Here is an 18,695-nt window from a genome sequence, read left to right as displayed (position 1 = left end):
CAAGAGAAGCCCTAGCTGGTGAAACTTCTAACAAGACCCCTCTTCCTGAACCCTGTCTCCCACCTCTCTCAAGCTTTAACACAGGCAGCCACTGGAGATCAGCCTCAGAAGATGTGAGCAGAGGCTGGGAAGTGGTCAGCCTGGGCACGTGGCTGATGACAAGCCCGAAGCCACACAGGGCTCTTCTCCCATTCAGTGATAGCCCTGGACTGTCTGTGCAGACAGCTCCTGGGGAGGGGCCGGAGGAGTAGGACCCATTTTCCACATCAGTCATGTCTGCCAAGCTGGTGAGTCTAGACACTTGACACGTAATGCTCTTGACCTCTTTTCCTGCCCCGCGTACGTTTGTCAGGCTTATCCCACCACTAACCTTCTGGTTGTGGTCAGGCATTTTTTTCTCCTTTCTTGGTTAACGCTGCCAGGGTGTGACAGCTCAGCCTTTCCAAGGGAGGGACAATGTTATGAAAAGTCTAGGGGATGCCATGTTTATCTTTTCTTCAACAATTGCGCAACCTTTGCTCTGCTGGGGAGTAGGGGAGCACCTAAGCAGGGAAAAGCAGAGAACACCACGAAATGACTTTAGGAGTGAGCCAGTGCCCTGGGCTGGCATGAGACTGGGACTCCTGGAGGCTTCCTAGAGAATATGGTCTCCTTCCCTCTGTCCCAGAACTCTGGTCTACCTGCCTCACATCTCCGTAAATGTGAGGGCATTGCACACTACGTAGCCAATTCACATCAACAGTAGAATAAATCTTTCCAAATCTAATTTCTGAAATCAGAACACTTTACACACATAAACATGAGTAAACACTCATTTTCTAATATTCTACTAGGATTTTAAGCAGAATTTAGTTTTCACTTTTGAAATTTACTCAAAGGTAATAAAATTTTGGTAACTTGGAAATGGGTACCAAGATCCTTTTAAATAGAGTCCTAAAGAGATATGACAACTAAGTGGTCCTAAACAGCATTGAAGAAAGAAAAAATGCTATAAAAGGCAATATTGGGCAAATGACATTAAAGTATTACGTTGATGTAAATTTCTTGAAGTTGATAACTGCACTATAGTTATACTTTTCAAAAATTATTTTTCTTAGGAAATAAACACTGAAGCATGTGGAGTAAAGGAACTTAACAAACGCAACTTACCCCCAAATATTAATAGTTGAGAACAAACAAGTGTATATGTAGATACACATAGAGATGCAGATGATATAGCAAGCAAGGCGGAAATTGAACTCTATGGTGATTGGCAGTACCGAGTGTAACTACATATTCTATGCATTATTGTGTATATATTCTATGTATATATTCTATGCATTATTCTATGCATAGAATATATATTCTATGCATTATATATTGTATATATTCTATGCATTATTCTTGCAACTTTTAAGTTTGAAATTATTTTCAAATAAAAATGTTTAAGAGACTAATACAAAATAGAAAGTTCTTTTGACTTAGTAACTTCACTTCTAGGAATTTAATGTGGGAAAAGAATCTGAGATAAAGATAGATGTTGAAGGGGTGTTCACCCATGTGCTATTTATATTGGTAAAACATTGGAAATAACCTAAAAAGCCCGGCATTGGGAAACATGTCCATGAATTTCTGTAAGGGAGAAGGAGCCTGGCAGGGGACAGGCATTTCAGGCAGGAGGATGGGCATGAACCAAGGCCTGGTATGGGGAGGTGTTCAGCAGGGAAGTTTCAGGAGGGGTGCCCGTGGCTGCACTTAAGCTGTGTGAGTTGAAGAAGCCAGGTCACCAGAGGCAAAGGCTGTTGGCTAAAGACGCAATTAGAAGGGGGTCCAGATCAGAAGCAAGACATTCGAGGTCACCTTGGTCCAAAATAAGAGACATTGGATCTCCGATCTTGGGCTGGGGCTGCTGCCGGTGGAGAGAGGCCCATAGCACTGGACTTGATTTGGAAGGAGAAATGACCTCGAGGTTGGGGTGTGGTCACAGTGGCATCCAGGACTATCAAGGCTCTAGCTTGATCCGCTAGTCAGATGGTGGAGGAACACTGAGGGCAGGGTTGGGGTGCAGGAAAGGGCAGGGGCACCAAGAGATGGGTTTTAATCTTAATTGTTGGAGAGGTCAAGCAGGTGGTCAGATACGTGGGTGTAGAGTTATTCAGCAGAGGAGTCAGCACTGGAGATGTAAACTGATTTCAGATGAGAGATTTTATTTTCTATAATGAATGTGCATTAATGTCAGGATTTTTTTCTAAAAATTACTTAGGTAATTAAGTCTTTCATTTTTCACACCCAGGCGAAAATATCTGAGACAGCAGATACTGACAGGGTCCCTACCCACAAGAAGGAGCATGAAGGGAGCCCTTTCCCCAGCCCCACACACAGCACCCTGAGTTCCAGCCCCAGCCAAGGCCCAGCTGTCCAGGAGGGCAGGAAGCTTAAGGAGTGGGTGCAGCCTCCCCCAGAGCACCTCCCTCCCCAGGCTGGCCCCTACTTTCTCCCATCCCCCCGTCAGGGGCCGCACCCTGGGAGCCAGCTCTGACCTGGGGGACTTCAGCACTTTGTGGAGCAGGTCCTGCGGGATTTTGCGGAGGTGGATCTGCGTCCCCACTAGAGGAACCAAGTTCATTTCCAGCCACTTCTCACAGGCGGTGGTAAGCTGCTCTTCCTTGTACTAAGACAAGAAAAACCAGTTGATGAAGGAAGTCCTGAGCTCTTGGCGCCCTCTACTGGCCGGCGACGACACTACACGTGTGCTCAGAAGGAGGGTCTCTGCAGACGTGTTCAAACCTTTTCTGCAAAATAGCTGGAAAGCATCATTCTCAGCAAACTATGACAAGAACAGAAAACCAAACACCGCATGTTCTCACTCATAGGTGGGAATTGAACAATGAGATCACTTGGACACAGGAAGGGGAACATCACACATCGGAGCCTGTTGCGGGGTGGGGGGAGGGGAGAGGGATAGCATTAGAAGATATACCTAATGTAAATCACGAGTTAACGGGTGCAGCACACCAACATGGCACATGTATACATGTGTAACAAACCTGCACGTTGTGTACATGTACACTAGAACTTAAAGTATAATAAAAAAGAAAAGGCTGGGCGCGGTGGCTCACACCTGTAATCCCAGCACTTTGGGGGGCCGAGGTGAGCGGATCACGAGGTCAGGAGATCGAGCCCATCCTGACTAACACAGTGAAACCCCATCTCTACTAAAAATACAAAAAATTAGCCAGGTGTTGTGGCGGGCGCCTGTAGTCCCAGCTACTCAGGAGGCTGAGGCCGGAGAATGGCGTAAACCTGGGAGGCGGAGCTTGCAGTGATCTGAGATGGTGCCACTGCACTCCAGCCTGGGCGACAGAGCGAGACTCCGTCTCAAAAGTAAAATAAAATAATAAAATAAAATAAAATAGAAAAAATACATGAATTACAGCGTATACCTTTTCTAAGTGTTTTCTATGCTCGAGGCGCTGCCCTCAGTTGATTTAAATCAATCCTCATTGAAAACCTATGACATGGGATGACTGTTATCCCTATGTCACTGGTGGGGAAACTGACGGTCCCAGGTTCCTGCACTTGCCTGTGGTCACACAACTTGTAAGTGGCAGAGCCGGATGCAAACCCAGGCAGCCTGACCATAGGCCTTGCCACTGGCTCAAGTCAGTGGCCGATCATGGAGGGCCCAAGGGGTGTTCCCCGCGGGAGTTCTGAGGCTATGATGTGAACACACCCAAAAAGCAAGAATTAAAGGGCATTGAAGGTGGAAAAGGCTTCCCAGAGCCAGGGATCTTGAGAGAGTTCTAGTACATCTCAAACAGCTTCAGGGCCTGGGGTCCTTCTGCAGCCCTAGCGTTGCTGAGAAATGCTGACCAGGCTGCATATGCCACCACAAGTGACCTTGGAATTACCACTGGGGCGAAGGGGAGGACGCGATGATAGGAGAACTGTGGCCTGCTGACTGGTATCCCCCCAGGTCACTGGTGGCCATAGAGAGCTGGAGTCAGGAGGCCTGGGGTTCAGACCCAGCTGGTTCCCCTGGGCAGGTTGCTGCCCTCCTTGGCTCTGTTTTCTCCTCTGAGAATAAGGTTGGATTCTATCATTTATTCCTAACCCTGACACACTGATTAGATCCAGGTGAGTCCAGACCTCACAACTCCAGCAAGAATGTCCTGGAAGCTCTTCTGCTGTTTCAGTGAGAAAGGCTATGCTGCTTCTTCCCCCATCTAAGATTAAAGTCTTTCTATTTTTTTTGGTGTTAAAACATCCTTTTAAAAATAAAATGATGTTTTTTAAAAAAATGTGTTCATGTGGCAAAATAAAATATTTAGTGACTTCAAATCAATATTCTGGGGGGAAGTAGGCCTGGTAGGTAAAATCCCAGCATGTGGGCTGCTCCTGAAGGCCCCCTCAAGGGGCGATGTGCCCTGTCTGGGTTGTTCTCACCTTGCAGCCGGCCTCATAGACGTTACTGATGGTGCTTGGCATGAGTCTGGTTATCATCACATCCACGCACCTGGAGAGAGAGAACTGCAGTTTCTGGAGGAACCCCACACTGCTTTTGGAGAAGCGGGAAGTCCCAGAGGTTCTTATTCAACTCCAGGACAGCAGCAGACTTTTGCATGGAAGGGAGCCTCACTTTAGGGATATGGACATTTGGCCAGAGGACAAGACCAACATGGCTTGTTAGAAATAGCTCTGGGCCTGGGAGATGAGGCCAGAGATCAAATCCTTCAAGAGAAAACAAAGTAACCCTATAGCAGGGAACAAGGATTATTGCTCAAAGCTGAAGTGCCACCAGGTGCTGAGTCGAGGTTTGATTTTAGCCAACACAGCCATCTGGTCATCCCCCTGCCTGAGGATTGTCTTCCTGTACAGACCCTTATGGTGCCACCAGAGGGGCCTCAAGTCCCATTCCTCTCTGCCCACAAATGGAATCAAAGAGCAGCTTTCAGATGAAGGTCTCTGTGAGCTCATGACTAGGACCCGTCGATTTGGCTCACCCACCCATGAAGGATCTATTTGCTGAGCACATACCGTGTGCTAGGCACCCAGAGAGGTCCTTGGTGTGCAAAGAACAGAACTGATGGGCCATTGAGGTGGCATGTTAAGTCAACTTTCAAACAGATAACCACATTTGACAGTCATGTTAAGGATTAAAAAGTTAAAGAACAAGGTGTGATGGGAAGGCAGAAAATGGAGACTTCAGCCTAGTGTGGTTGAATCAGAAAAGTGACCAGAAGTCAGAAGAGAGGCACTTAAAACCTGAAAGAGGAGGACAAAGAATTGGCCAGGCCAGGGATTGGAAGACCAGCATTGCAAGAAAAGGAAACGGCATGTGCAAAGGCCCTGGGGCAGGAGCAATTGTCACACTTTGAGGGAATGTTGGGGCTGGCATAGCTGCAGTGCTGTGAGTTTAACACTGCTCCACACTGTCCCTCTTTGACTACTGTAATTCATCTGGACTCAGCTCCAGCATCACCTCCTCTTGGAAGTCTCACTAATTGCTCCTCTCCACATACTCCCTTAGCTTTGATTTCCATGACTTCCTTCTTCTACCTGGTTCCTTGCCTCTCTCCAAGAAGGGCATGAGCTAGGGTGGATGGAGTGTGGTAGATGTGTTATGTGGCAGGTAGGGTCACAGACATTTCAGTGACTGAACTTCCACAGCTAATATTAACCTCTCTGCAGCAAAATTGCTTTGAAGCATGTTCACTCCATTGAACAGGGCACCAGAGAGTAGCCACTGGGATCTCATACTGAAGCACAACCTTGAACTCATTATGACTCAATGGTTGTTCACTCCATTGAGCAGGGCACCACAGAGTAGCCACTGGGATCTCATACTGAAGCACAACCTTGAACTCATTATAACTCAGTGGTTGTCCTAAACTCAGTTGAGATACACATTGCTCATGGGCAGAGGCGTAAAGGACATCCAGTACCTCTTGCACTTATTCTAAAACGTATCCTTCCATAAGGCCAGACCAGAAGGCAGCTGGGGTCTCATTGCCCCCAACAACCACATCCCTGAAGTAGCTTTTACTGAGTTGCATTTTGGTGTGCCGCTTTTGCCAACATCAAGAAAAAAAACATTGTAAGATTTATTGTTGCATTTACTCTACAGATATTGTTGAGGACATTGATCATTAGGTTGCTCGGGGTCATCTGCTGAAGACTTTCACCGTTTTAATACTAATAGTAGCTGTACTTCCCCCAAGTGAATTGCTTTTTAAACTTTTGTCTGGTTTTTATCTAATATCACTGATCAAGTTTCCCTTTTTATCTGCCACTAGCAAGTTCAGAGCTAAACGTATGGCCCATCTTAGGAAAAGTGTGGGTTATTACAGTTAGTGTACAATGGTAGCCTCTCCGTCTTTTTCTTCCTCCTTAAACAAACAAACAAACAAACAATTTGGTGTTCTGTGGCTTCATTTCATGTATTCATGGGAGTCACTCAAAGCCTTTACTAGAACAAGGTAAGAAATGATAAATGAATAAATAATCTGGTCATGGCCAAGGCACTCTACCCCCTCGTGTGCTAGGATCGGTCCTTCAGACAGGGAGACTGACTCTACCCATTAGGAGGTGTCCTGAGTACTGGCGAAACCTGTGCTGAGTAAACATGAGGTGCTGCTGTCATCTCCTGGGCATTTTGCCTTCTAAGACTGCTGAGTCCTGTCAATCCTGTATCTTGGCTGTCTCTTGAGCGCGCCCCTCCTCTCGTTCCCACTTCCCCTGCCTATTTCAGACCCTCCTGGTCTCTCGGCTGAGCCTCTGCATAGCCTCTCAACAGCCAGCCTCCCTGCCTTGCAGCCTCCCACATATCTACCACATATCTCCTCCCACATATCTCCTTCACACAGGAGGGGCTCAGCCTAAAGCACAGAGGCTCTGCCACTCTCCCCTCCCAAGCCCAGGCTCCCCGCTCTGCTGACTGAACCAAGACCTGCTCATGTGGCTACAGGATCCTGCACGACCTGGGCTCATCCAAACCTCCAGCCATTGCAACTGCACTGGGTCTCAGTGGCCAGGCTCATCCCAGTTTAATGCTGCTCCGCCCTGTCCCCTCTCTCTCCCCCATTGACTGCTGTAATTCTTGCAAGCTCAGGTCCAGCACCACCTCCTCCTGGAAGTCACCCTGATTGCTCCTCCCCACATACTGCCTTAGTTTTGATGTCCATGCCTTCCTTCTTCTACCTGGTTCCTTACCTCCCTCCACCTCCCATGAAACAACAGACTGCCGGGAAGCAACCGTCCCCATCCACACCCATCCTGAGTGCCAGCTCTGTGCTGACCTGTGCTGCTGGCTCTGGAAATGCCGGCAGGGACAGACGGAGGCCCTTTCCTCCTGGAGCTCATGGCCTCACCGGTCAGCAGAGGGGGAAGCCCAAAGTGTGATGAGGTTGAACAGGAGGCTCGGGCCCCACCCTCATTGGGCACAGGAGCCTTTAGGTGCTAGCTTTTGTCTGTCGAAACCTACAGGGAGCACTAACTGGGCTTGGAGTTGTGGAGAAGAAATGAGTGCCCCAGGAGACTGACACCTTCTCTTATGCTTCCCCTTCCTCACGGTCAAACCCATGGCCTGGGCTGGACTGGAATGATCAGACTTCCCAGACCAAAGGAAGCAAAGAAAGCCACCCAGGCTCGCCTCTGGGCTCAGGGAGGTGGGGGGTTTCCACTTTCAGAAATTCTAAGGGACCAGGAAGTTGCCCACAGAGGAAGCTCAACCCTGCATGGAGGCAAGGAAATGCCCCTCTGGCCCTGTGAGCCTGGAGGAACCCAAGTGACAACCAGGGAGGTGCTCCATGTGTATGTGTGTGAGCATGTGTGTGCATATACATGCATGCACGTATGCGCTGGGACGTGCATGTGACAGCCATAATCCCAGCTGTGACTCTAGCCCAAGTGCCAATGAAGATATTGATATGAGTCAAAGGAACATCACCCAGTGGAAGCTGTGTGCACACACTGCATCCCTTCAAGATGGGAGGCCTCGGGTATGTATGATTCAGAATCAAGCAGTCATCTGGCAATTTCCCACTGCGTGGGAGCTCAGCTGAGATAACCTGTGAGGTCTCATTCAGCACCTGAACATTGTGATGCTATCAGAGTGACCTGGGGTGCTTCTGTTACACAGAAACACAAACACACATGTATCCGATGACGCCACACCCTGTCAACTGCGCCATCAGCCTCTCAAAGGCAGGCAAGACTCAGCCCAACTGTGTGCAGGCCCGCCCTGGCCTCTGACCTGGAATCCCAGCCCCACCACAATTATCTGGAGAATCTTGGGCAGGTCCCATCAGCTTCAGGCAAGCCTATGTTTGCTCATCAGTGGAATGAAAGGTTTGGCTCATTAGCTGCAAAGCCCTTCCTGCTCTGGCATTCAAAACAAGGTGGGGGGAGGGGAAAGGAGGATGAAGAAGCTGATGTTCTTGGTTCATCTCTGGATAAGCCAGGGCAAGAGTTCTGAAGGTGAGATGCGGCTTCCAGTCTGCTCCTACAGTAGGGCAGCTGAGGCTTGGAGACAGAAGGTGGCCAGAGGCCCCACTTCAAGAGGGAAGCTGCCCTGCCAGCACTCAGGTCAGAGATAATTTCCTGGACCACACCAGGAAATAGCTGCTCAGAAATTCTCTGTGTAAAGGAGCTTAGATTTCATAGTTATACATCACAAGACTATGCTGGGCTGACAGTGGGAGATATATACAATGGAAGGGGCATAGGCATCTCAGGAAAACCTGGACTTTTCACCCCCCCACCTTAAGGGTCAAGGCCAGATTCCTTAGATGGCTCTAAGATGCTACACCAGTTGGCTCTGCCTGCAACTACTCATCTCCCATCTACCACGGCCACCTAACCCCACAGTCTGACCATGCCGACACACGGGAGTGCCTCTTCAAGACTCCAGGCCCTTCTCAATGTGTGTCCCCTGCAAAGAGGTCCAGGCACCTGCGTTCCCAATGAGGCTACCAGATGCTCCAGATCAAAGGCCTGGACCCAGTCATTTCAGGAGTCCCCAGAATGAGGCACCAGATCAAAAACGTTCGTGGGGTTGAATCTGACTGTGTGAACTCTACAAAAAACGAATTGAAACCTGTAAGATCCCCAGGAGAGATCTGTCTCTCCCCTCTGCAGAGTAGCTAATGTCTTCTCTTGGCTTGGATAGTATACTCATTCATTCCTTCACTCACTCAGAAAAAGAGACTGAGGTTTAAGAAGTAAACAAAACAGGCAGACCACCTCCTGCCCAGATCTCTTCTTTATACTGAATTGCATCAGGAATGAGGGAGAGAAAAAGCCACAAGATACCACCTCTGTCTTCAGGACACCAATGCGGTAGGCACACATCCCTGAAAAAGCCCAGGAGAGGAGACAAAATATTCTAGAGAAATGAATCCCATGAATGACTTTCCACTTGGTTCACTTACCCTTTCACAAGCATTAACGGAACGGAGGAATATTACAGGACACACAGAAAGGGAGGAGAAAATCTAAGAACTGCTCTTTCTTCTTATAGATACTAATTTTGCTTGAACTTAATAATACACAGCACAAAATTTTCCAGTTAGGAATTCCCAAACTTCATTCCATCCACCTTTATTTATTTCTGGTGTCTTGGAGAAGTTTGGACAGGAGACTTTAGAGGGCAGGGATCCTGCCCATCTGGTCCCTCACTGTCTCCTTAGCCTCCCAGAGAAGCCCAAGAAATCGTCCTTGAGGCAGATGAATGAATAAGTGTGGGTGTCAGTGAGTAAAATGACAAGTGGGTGACCCTAAGCAAACCTCTCCTGACTAAATGCCATCGAAGGGAGGGTCAGAACCACAAATGCGCAAGTGACAACATCACCACCTCACCCGAGCGAAGTGGAATAGTACAGTGTTAGAGGTCCAGGTTCAGGGGCCCGTTGACCTTCGAGTCCTGGCTTCTCTACCTGGCAGCTGTGTGGCCTTGGCCAAGTTACTTACTTCCCAAAGTCCCAGTTTTCTCATGTGTAAAATGAGCATAGTAATAGTCCTACCTCCTAGGGTTACAGGGAAGAGGAAATGAGGTCATCCCTGCAAAGAGCTGGGAACTGAAAGGCAAACACTCCATCCCAAAGCCCTATGTGCTGACATCCCCTACTCCCCAACAAAGTCCTGGGAAGTAGATGGGACAAATGTTATAAGCCACATTTTATGTCAGAGACCACCAAGGTACATGGAGACCAAGGGGCACCTTATTGCAGAACTGAGCACAGACCCTGCAAGGACCCAGGTTGCTTTTGGCTTTGCAGGAAAAGCCCAACACAAACTGGGAGCTCTGATCTCATCCCATCAGGGTGCATTTCCTCGGTTGCTTGGAGGCAGGCAGAAACACCAAGCAATGTCTGTTACCCCCTCATGCTCATGATTTCTGCATCCATGAGCCCAGGCAACCCTTGTCAGGATGAGGAAGCTTTCACATTCAATGCCAACCCGCTTTGAATGCCTCCTGGCCCCCCACCACCTCCTCCCCACACCGACACACCCGGATGAACCCTCCTGCTGGGCAGCCCAGGTGGGCCAGCGGGGTCTGAATGTCCAAAAGAGAGGCTATGCCTAAAATGAGCAGGGGCATTGTTGGGCAATTTTAACTTTGATCTTTTCATTTTCCTCTCTTCCAAAAGACCTACAATGACCATATGTAACATTTATAACGATAAAAATATTATTTACAAGAAAAAACAAGACTATCTCAAATGAGCAGGAAAAACGAGGACTGACAGTGATGGGAAAGTTAGCTTACCCTCCAATTGCCAGCTTCTGTGTGTGTGTATGACTTGAAGGAGAAAGATTTTTTTTTTTAGCCACCAATGAAAAGAGGTGAAATTGATAAGCAAGCCTGGTTTGAGGGCTACTAGGAAGTCACTGTGTATACGCATGAAGTCTCTCCCAGTGGTAGAAATCCCCCCATTTGCATTTCATTCCTGTGAGTTGAGAATCGTTTGGTTAAAACTAGTATGTTGCTGGAGAGATGGCTCACCTGTTATTGTGAATGAATGTCTCAGTTCCTTTCCAGGCTGAAGGCCATGCTTGGCACAAAGACACCTGAGGTGTCTTAGCCCAGTGAAGAGGAATGTTCTACCAAATGGGCCAGGAATTGCCCTTCCGATTTCCCCCAGGCCTGGCCCTGCCCGAAGTCCGCCTTGTTTCCTTACCTTTGAAACAGGCCACTGAACTGGAGGATGTGGGCGGAAGCCAGCACCCCCAGTACATCTTCCAAGTTAATCTCCACCTCACTCATGTAGAGGTTCTTCAGGGCCGTGGCGAAGGCTGGGGAGGCACAGCCAAGAGAGCCGTCAGTGTGGGGCTCTGCACACAGGACACCACCCAGGGCCCTCCCTCACTACTGCAGCTGGGCAGGCAGAGGTGCCCTTAGAGAAAATGCACCATCTCTGACCTGGATGCAGGCACCACCCGGAAGCTGATGATCTTTGCTACCAGCCTTCCCAAAGGAGTTGAGGCTGAAGCTAAAGAGAGTGGAGCTTCTGCTGAAGGGATCCTCCTTTAAGCCTGTTCTCAGGGGTGAGACCGTCTTGGGTTCTCTCCTAACCTGGGGTCTGTGGCCTGTGCAGGAATGTGACTGCCCAAATAGGTGCAGAATGTTGTGTGCAAGTCATACATTTTTTTTTTTTTTCTGGAGACAACATATATCTTACAGCAGATTCTTCTTGGAGTCTGGAGACTTCCAAAAAGAGCTAGAATAATTGGATGGTTCAGGAACTGAACTGCATGGCTAGGGGCCAGATGGACTTGGCTGATTCACCATCAGAGTGTCCTCTGTCGCAAATGGCCCAACTAGTGCTGAAGTTTCCTCACCAAGCGATTCCTAAACAAGTGCCATCACATGGCCTCCCAAAGTGCTGGGATTACAAATGTGAACCACCGTGCCCAGCCCATAGATGCATTTTTAAATACCTGTTTATTTTGAAATAGTTTAAGACTCATAAGAAGTTACAAAAACAAGAGAGACAGGGGCAACAAAGGAGACTACCCCTGAGTGGCTGTGAGGGGATGGGGAGTGAGCCCAAGTTGGGGGAGGTAGGGGGTGGTCCTTGGCAGGAAGAGGCAGGTGAAGTGCTATTTGGGAGCAAGGCTGGGCCTGATGGTTTCCCTGGTTGGGTGTGAGCCTAGAGCGGCAACTCCTCTTGCGCTGGGTCTGTGTCTGAGAAGCCGCTATCTTTTTCCAGTCTCTGCATCCTTCACACCCTTTCTCAATGACAAGAACCTCTCTTTAGTAGCATTCCACCTTCTTCCATTTCCCCAAGTCACCCTAGCCTTCTAGCCCCTTCTTTCTTTGCACGTTCGGGCCTTTTGAATAAGAAAGCACTGAACACAGTCTACTGTTGTTTTGTTTTGCTTTGCTGTTGCTTGTTCATTTTTAAATCTGAGAGGACCATTTGTTCAATGGCATTCTTAGAATATAGACGGGTATATACATACCGACTTTAGTGACCTGTGGGTCATTGATCTTCAAGGAAATGATCATCCTCTTTGCAGGGGATTTTTCTTTGGTCTTCTTAGGTGATTGAGCTAGTAAAGGAAATGAGATGATGATGGATGGAGGTGATAACCATGGTGAAGACACAATGGGAGGCACCCACCACCCTGGCATGACCGTGAGGTATCAAGACATGTATCACACTATATTTCCCCGCTGTCGTCCGTCACCTGGCTCTGTGCTGGCTCTCACTCAGCAAATACTCACTGAGAACTTACTAAGCGCCAGGCTTGTTCCACTCTGGGTCACATTCTTCTCCGGCATGACTACACGGCCTCCCATCTGCTCATGCCAGCCTGCCATCCATCCCATGGCAGGGAGTAAATGGGAGGATGCACGTGAGTGCCTGGCACACAGTAGGCATGCAGGAGGTGGCAGTTAATATTATAATGTGTCACGGTATTTGTCATGCTTTCCCATCATTTTGGGTTTGTCTGTCCCCTCAGATGGTAAGCTCCTAGCACAATGCCTGGCATAAGCTAAGCATTCCACATAGGAAGGAAGGAAGAGAAGAAAGAAGAGAGAGAGGGAGGGAGGGAAGGAGGGAATCACTTATGTCAGAGTAAGTGAAAGACAGAAGTTCAATATTCCCTCCAGGTTGAGTAAAACCCCTAAATCAGAGAAGATATCAGTAATTTGTTCACACTCTTCCCCAAGGTTCTCCAAAGCCAAGGTGGTTAGTTTGTTTTCGGTAAGTGGGTCACTTCCTTCTTGGATTCCCCGCTAGAGAATAAACACGTCCTCTCCAGGACAGCTGCTCCTCCACTCTCCATGGAAGGAAATCGAGCAGCTGGAGAGCCGGTGCCTCTCTGCAGAGTCCAGCACTCCAGCGTCCGGCCAGAAGTTTCAGGATAGCAACACAGATGATCTCAAGAACATGCAAGTGATAACTGGGAGATACGGATGCAAACCACCATTGTGAGATATGTTCGCTTTTAAAGGCACATGAAGGACTGTGACTGCTCCTATTGAAAGACATGAATCTCAGGGCTTGATCGGTCCATGGAGCTTGCGAGGGGTTTCATCTGCACCTTCCCTCTTGTCTCCCAGCCAGGTGCAGCCTCTAGCAGGAAGGCTTGGATCAGAGTGGCTGTCTTAGCAGGGCCAAATATTTTCATTTTAGGGACCCATTCTAGACACGGTAAAGACCGCAATGTTAATGACTCCATTTCCACTTCCAAATTCTCCTGCTTTTCCATGAACTCACTGTCTGGCTCACCAGAGCCTTTCACAGATGGACTGGTGAATGTTTTGACTTGGGTACAGGGGAGATGGAAGAGCCCAGTCTGGCTCTTGAAGACACTGGGACAAAGGCTTCAGAAGAACACAGAGGCTCATGAGCCAGCACCGAGGTTGCTGCAGTTCTGCAGAGCCCAACTGGCTCTCACTGCCTGCACCACGGGGAAGGGTTGAGTCAGACTCCCGCAGGCAGCGGGGCTCTCCCTCCAGGCTCAGGCTCGCGGGGGCGGAATGACTGGGGGCTCCGGCTGCCTGTCTGACTCTAGAATAACAGGGCTTTGCTGTCATGTCTTGGAAATGAAAGCCCATCATGACTGGTATGCTGGCTGGCTTTGGGGGCCTCGAATTTTCCATGGCACCTGCTTATGAGTCAGCCCGAGGGGATGCCAACCTATAGCCCAAAGCAGCAGCTGGCAGTGCAGATGGAGACAACTTAGAGACCAGGTGAGAGGAGGCTGGGGTGGTCAGGACTGGAAGAGGAGACAAAGAAGTGGCCTACATTCTTTTTGGAATGAGGTAAAAGAGAGATGAGAAGAGAAGAGGAAAGAGAAGCAAAGACAACAACAAAATAGATGCACACATGTGGGCCTTGAATTAGCATACTTAGGGCCAAAGAAGCCACAGATATCAGAACTCCACCTTCCTTCCAAAAACCTCTTCAGGAAGTTCCCCACAGCCCATTTTTCCTTCTCAAAGAAGTAGGTAGAGTCTCTGTGTCTGGGCTGGCCAGACAAGACTTGGGTTATTTCAAGGATAATAACTGGCATGTACTGAGTGCTTGCTGTGTGCCAGGCCTTGTTCTAGAATCTCACACCTAGTACCTCCTCTACTCTTCAAAGCCGCATCCTAAGAACTATTATCCCCATTTTACAGTTGAAGAAACTGAGGCTGTCACGAGATGAGATAGCACCGTGGAGCCTTGCTCTTGACTGCTAGAGTGACCGTGGTCTCAAAACAGATAACCAGGTTCCAAGCTGGGACCCTCAAGCTAGAAGGCACTGGGGCTCCAGCACTGGGCACCAGAGAGGAAGTACCTCGCAGAAGCTCCTCCAGCTCCCTCAGGGGGTATGTGGTGCCCTGCGTCAGGGCTTTCAGGTAGAGCTTGGCCAAGGTCTCAGACTGAAAAAGCTGGGGCTGATGGAGTTCCCATTTGAAGCCCAGGCACTCGAGAATCACATCTGAGGAGAGAAAATGATGCTGAGCAAACACATCAATAACGTCCCCATCCAAAGATGCATCAGCTTCCTCTCCCCCAACTCCTTTGCTCGGTGGATCATTAAGCAGATGAAGCAGGCAAGCAGCCTCCCCAGGCATCTCAGAAAGGAAGTGGTGAAGTGTGGGCCTCGGGGGCTGAGTGGCTTTGAGGGGGACACTGAAGGAGTCTTACGAGGTCACCCAGGACATGCCACATGTCCAGGACAGCTGTCGGCTAACAGCTGTAGGACTTCAGAGGCACTCGCGCTGCCCTCCAATGTGGGGAATCAGGAAAAGCTTTGTGGAACAGGGACATTGTCTGGGGCACTCTTGGGGGGCCAAGGCAACAAGAACATTCTGGCTTCCCCTACAACAGTGTTTCTCAGGCCTGACATTGTAAACATTTTGGGCCAGATACATGCCTGTTGGGGAGCTGTCCCGTGCAATGTGGATGCCCAGTAGCAGCCCTGGCATCTACTTACTACATGCCAGTAGCACTCCCTCCTCAGCGGTGATAACCAAAAATGTTTCCAGACATTGCCAAGTGTCCCCAGTGAAGCCAAATCACCCCCCAGTTCTCTGTTGAAAACTACTGCACTGGGCCGGGCGCGGTGGCTCAAGCCTGTAATCCCAGCACTTTGGGAGGCCGAGATGGGCGGATCACGAGGTCAGGAGATCGAGACCATCCTGGCTAACACAGTGAAACCCCGTCTCTACTAAAAAATACAAAAAAACTAGCCGGGCGTGGTGGCGGGCGCCTGTAGTCCCAGCTACTCAGGAGGCTGAGGCAGGAGAATGGCGTAAACGCGGGAGGCGGAGCTTGCAGTGAGCTGAGATGCGGCCACTGCACTCCAGCCTGGGCGACAGAGCGAGACTCCGTCTCAAAAAAAAAAAAAAAAAAAAAAACTACTGCACTATGAGTACCAAAGCATGATCCATCTGAAATGTAATAGCAGGCCTACCAAAGAGGGTAGGATTCTCGTGACCCTCCCTTGACAATAAAAGAAGGCGCTTTCCAAACTGTAGAAGACTTTATTCGGGGCATCTAACCTGAGGATAAAATCAGTGATCACTAAAAGAAGAGGCTTTTTGATAGAGGAGGGCAGAGGGCGAAACCGAGGATGCCAGGCCAGGTGAGGCTCGGGAGGCCATGGGGAGAGGACTCTGCATGGCTCAGCTCCTGTGTTGTTAGTACAGAGCTGGAGTAATGAGAGGTGCCTAAAACCCTCAATCTGAGTGCCAGACAGGACCTGAAGGGCCACCAGCCCCATCTACGTATTTCTTGGTTTTGCCATTAGTTTTACAGTGTGACCTTGGGTACCTGATTCTTCTTCCTGTTGTTATTATTGTTATTCACCAATATTATGATATTGTTTGGTGCTGGGGTTCAGGGGGTTTGCATCTCAAATATTACATCGCCTTAGGTGGTCTGGTTATGCTGAGTTAGAAAAAGTCTCAGCCCATTAGGGTGATTATAGGCAGGGGCAGAATTGTGGATACAACATATTCACTCACTGGATGCCAATTTCCACTTTCAGGATGGCCAATGCATGGCAGCCATCACTAATCAATCCAGAGCTCTTTCTCTCATGCCAGGAGATGGTCTTAGACTACTTCTCCTGTTCAGAGTTGAAGGTGAGAAAAGAATTCGTTAGCCTCTCTTTGGAAAGGAGGCTGGCTCTGATCTCAGGCAGCCACACCATGCAGTAGGCTTTATCCAAAAAAAAAAAAAAAAAAAATGCTGCTTTAAGAAGCTGTCCAGCCTCCTCATGAGGCTCAATGAACCTTTTTCTAGCAAAAAAAGAACCTATCCTGATTCTTGATCCTGCCTCAGAAAAGTCGTCTTGAACAAGTGCAGCTGTGAACGTCCAAGTCATGACTGGTTAGAGCCCAAAGAGACGAAGAACAGCTGCTTTATGCTTGCTGCACTCCATTTAGTCTTTCAATACAAAGTCTACTTTTTTTTTTTTTTTTTTTTTTGAGATGGAGTCTTGCTGTGTCACCCAGGCTAGAGCTCACTGCAACCTTCCAACCTCCTCTTCCTGGGGTAAGTGATTCTCCTGCCTCAGTGTCCTGAGTAGCTGGGATTATATGTGCATGCCACCACACCTAGCTAATTTTTGTATTTTTAGTAGAGATGGGGTTTTACCATGTTCGCCAGGCTGGTCTCAAACTCCTGACCTCAAGTGATTCACTCACCTGGGCCTCCCTGCTGGGATCACAGGTGCGAGCTATTTATTGACACCAACACATTTGTCTTTATCACAGCGAGGAGCATATGAAAATGTGTTTACCAAGCTTGGTTTCACTCACTGCACATTTGACAAATATTTATAGGGCACCTATTATTTCTCAGACACTGGGAAGTGGATAAGAATCGCAACTTATGGACTAGCGCCCTGGCTTATGGGCTGATTTTCTTCCATAAAGACCACAAGATGCCCCTGAAGTCGGTAACGTTCTGACTTAATCCACGGAGAACACAAACTCACCTGCTTCCGCACTTTGGATGTCCTTATTCTTGAAATTCTCACAGAAAAACTTCTGAATTTGTGAAATGTATAACCTCAAGGGAAAATGCAAACATAAAATTCAGGAGTTAATACTGACATTTTTCTCCAACTACAACATGCATTATTCTAGCATAAACTTCCTTAAAGCACCCATTGATCAAGCTACTCATATCTCACCCTTTGGAAGTTTCCTCAGGTCACCATTTGTCTGCCGATCTGAAAACCTGTAGGCTTTCTGATAGCTGGCTTATAATGCTGATTCCTGTTTTCAGTTTGTGGGTAGGGCTTACTGAGGGGGTATTTGAGGTCATACTTGGCTGCCTGAATGACACCTTATTCAGTGTCTAAAACATTATCTGGCATATAGTAGACACTCAGTAATATCTGCTGGGAGAAAAGAATAGAGGTTTCTGCTCATTTCTGGGATGTTAATTCACCAACGATTTTGTTTAGAGGTCATACAGGTCCCACTCTCAGTGTGTCCAAAAACTAAACTTAGCATCTACCCCAAATCCTACCCTGCTCACTCAGATTCTCATTTCAGGAAATGGCACCACCAGCCTGCAGTTGCCCAAGCCAGCATGCCGAGTGTTGTTACATCTCATCACTTGCCTAGATATTTTGAATGTCCATCTCTCTTTGCTGTTCTTGCCTTCCTCCAAGCCCCTATGATCTCCCCCAGTCACTGCCAAAGTCTCCCAGCCTCCAACCCTGCTCTGCTCAGATGCCTGCCTACCACAAAATGCAAATTTGGTCTCGTCTCTTTCCTGCTGAGAATCCTCCAGTGTTTCCCCATCGCTCTTGGGGGAAAGTCCAAACTCCTTCACATGGCTAACCAGCTCCTGCATGTTTCTACAGCCTGGTCCCTCAACGGTCCCCACTCCAGCCCTTCTCAGCAGCCTGCACCTGGACCTGCCAACCGCTGCTTTCATTTCTTGCATGCACTACTCCCTCTCCCAAATGCTCTCCTCCTTGCCTTTCCCCTTGCTAAGCTCCTACTCATTCTTTAGAATGAGCTTCATTGCTGTTTTCTCTGGGGATGCTGGGCCAGTGGCTTTCCCCCTGCCCGTCCTGGGATTTCCCCCTTAAAACTCCTTCTGGAGTGTCTTGTGGCTGCCTGTTTGTGTATCCTCTGCAAGACAGATTGGGCATGTGTTTATTGCTATGACCCTGGCACAAGCCATCATGCAGGTGCTCAGCAAATATTCATTAAATGAATCCATGACCACATAGATAAACACCATGGA

The 18,695-nt window shown here is 48.5% G+C and overlaps 1 protein-coding gene across 2 annotated transcripts in view; it reads right to left on the bottom strand.

Annotated features, from left to right (window-relative positions):
- The window catches only part of BTBD16 (BTB domain containing 16), a 67,639-nt gene that overhangs the window by 36,565 nt on the left and 12,379 nt on the right, over window positions 1-18,695 (bottom strand). For both annotated transcript variants that reach the window (XM_010357255.2, XM_010357265.2), the window contains exons 4-9: window positions 17,428-17,501; window positions 14,776-14,919; window positions 12,445-12,534; window positions 11,160-11,274; window positions 4,426-4,495; window positions 2,520-2,650 (exon numbers count right to left, since the gene is read on the bottom strand). In XM_010357255.2, coding sequence (XP_010355557.2) covers window positions 2,520-2,650; window positions 4,426-4,495; window positions 11,160-11,274; window positions 12,445-12,534; window positions 14,776-14,919; window positions 17,428-17,501 — 624 coding nt within the window. The remainder of the gene's footprint in view (window positions 1-2,519; window positions 2,651-4,425; window positions 4,496-11,159; window positions 11,275-12,444; window positions 12,535-14,775; window positions 14,920-17,427; window positions 17,502-18,695) is intronic.

Source organism: Rhinopithecus roxellana, chromosome 11, assembly GCF_007565055.1.
Source record: "Rhinopithecus roxellana isolate Shanxi Qingling chromosome 11, ASM756505v1, whole genome shotgun sequence".
In the NCBI taxonomy this organism is placed as follows: Eukaryota; Metazoa; Chordata; class Mammalia; order Primates; family Cercopithecidae; genus Rhinopithecus; species Rhinopithecus roxellana.
The sequence above is the reverse complement of the archived record's forward strand: the minus strand, read 5'-3'. Positions and strand labels throughout refer to the sequence as shown.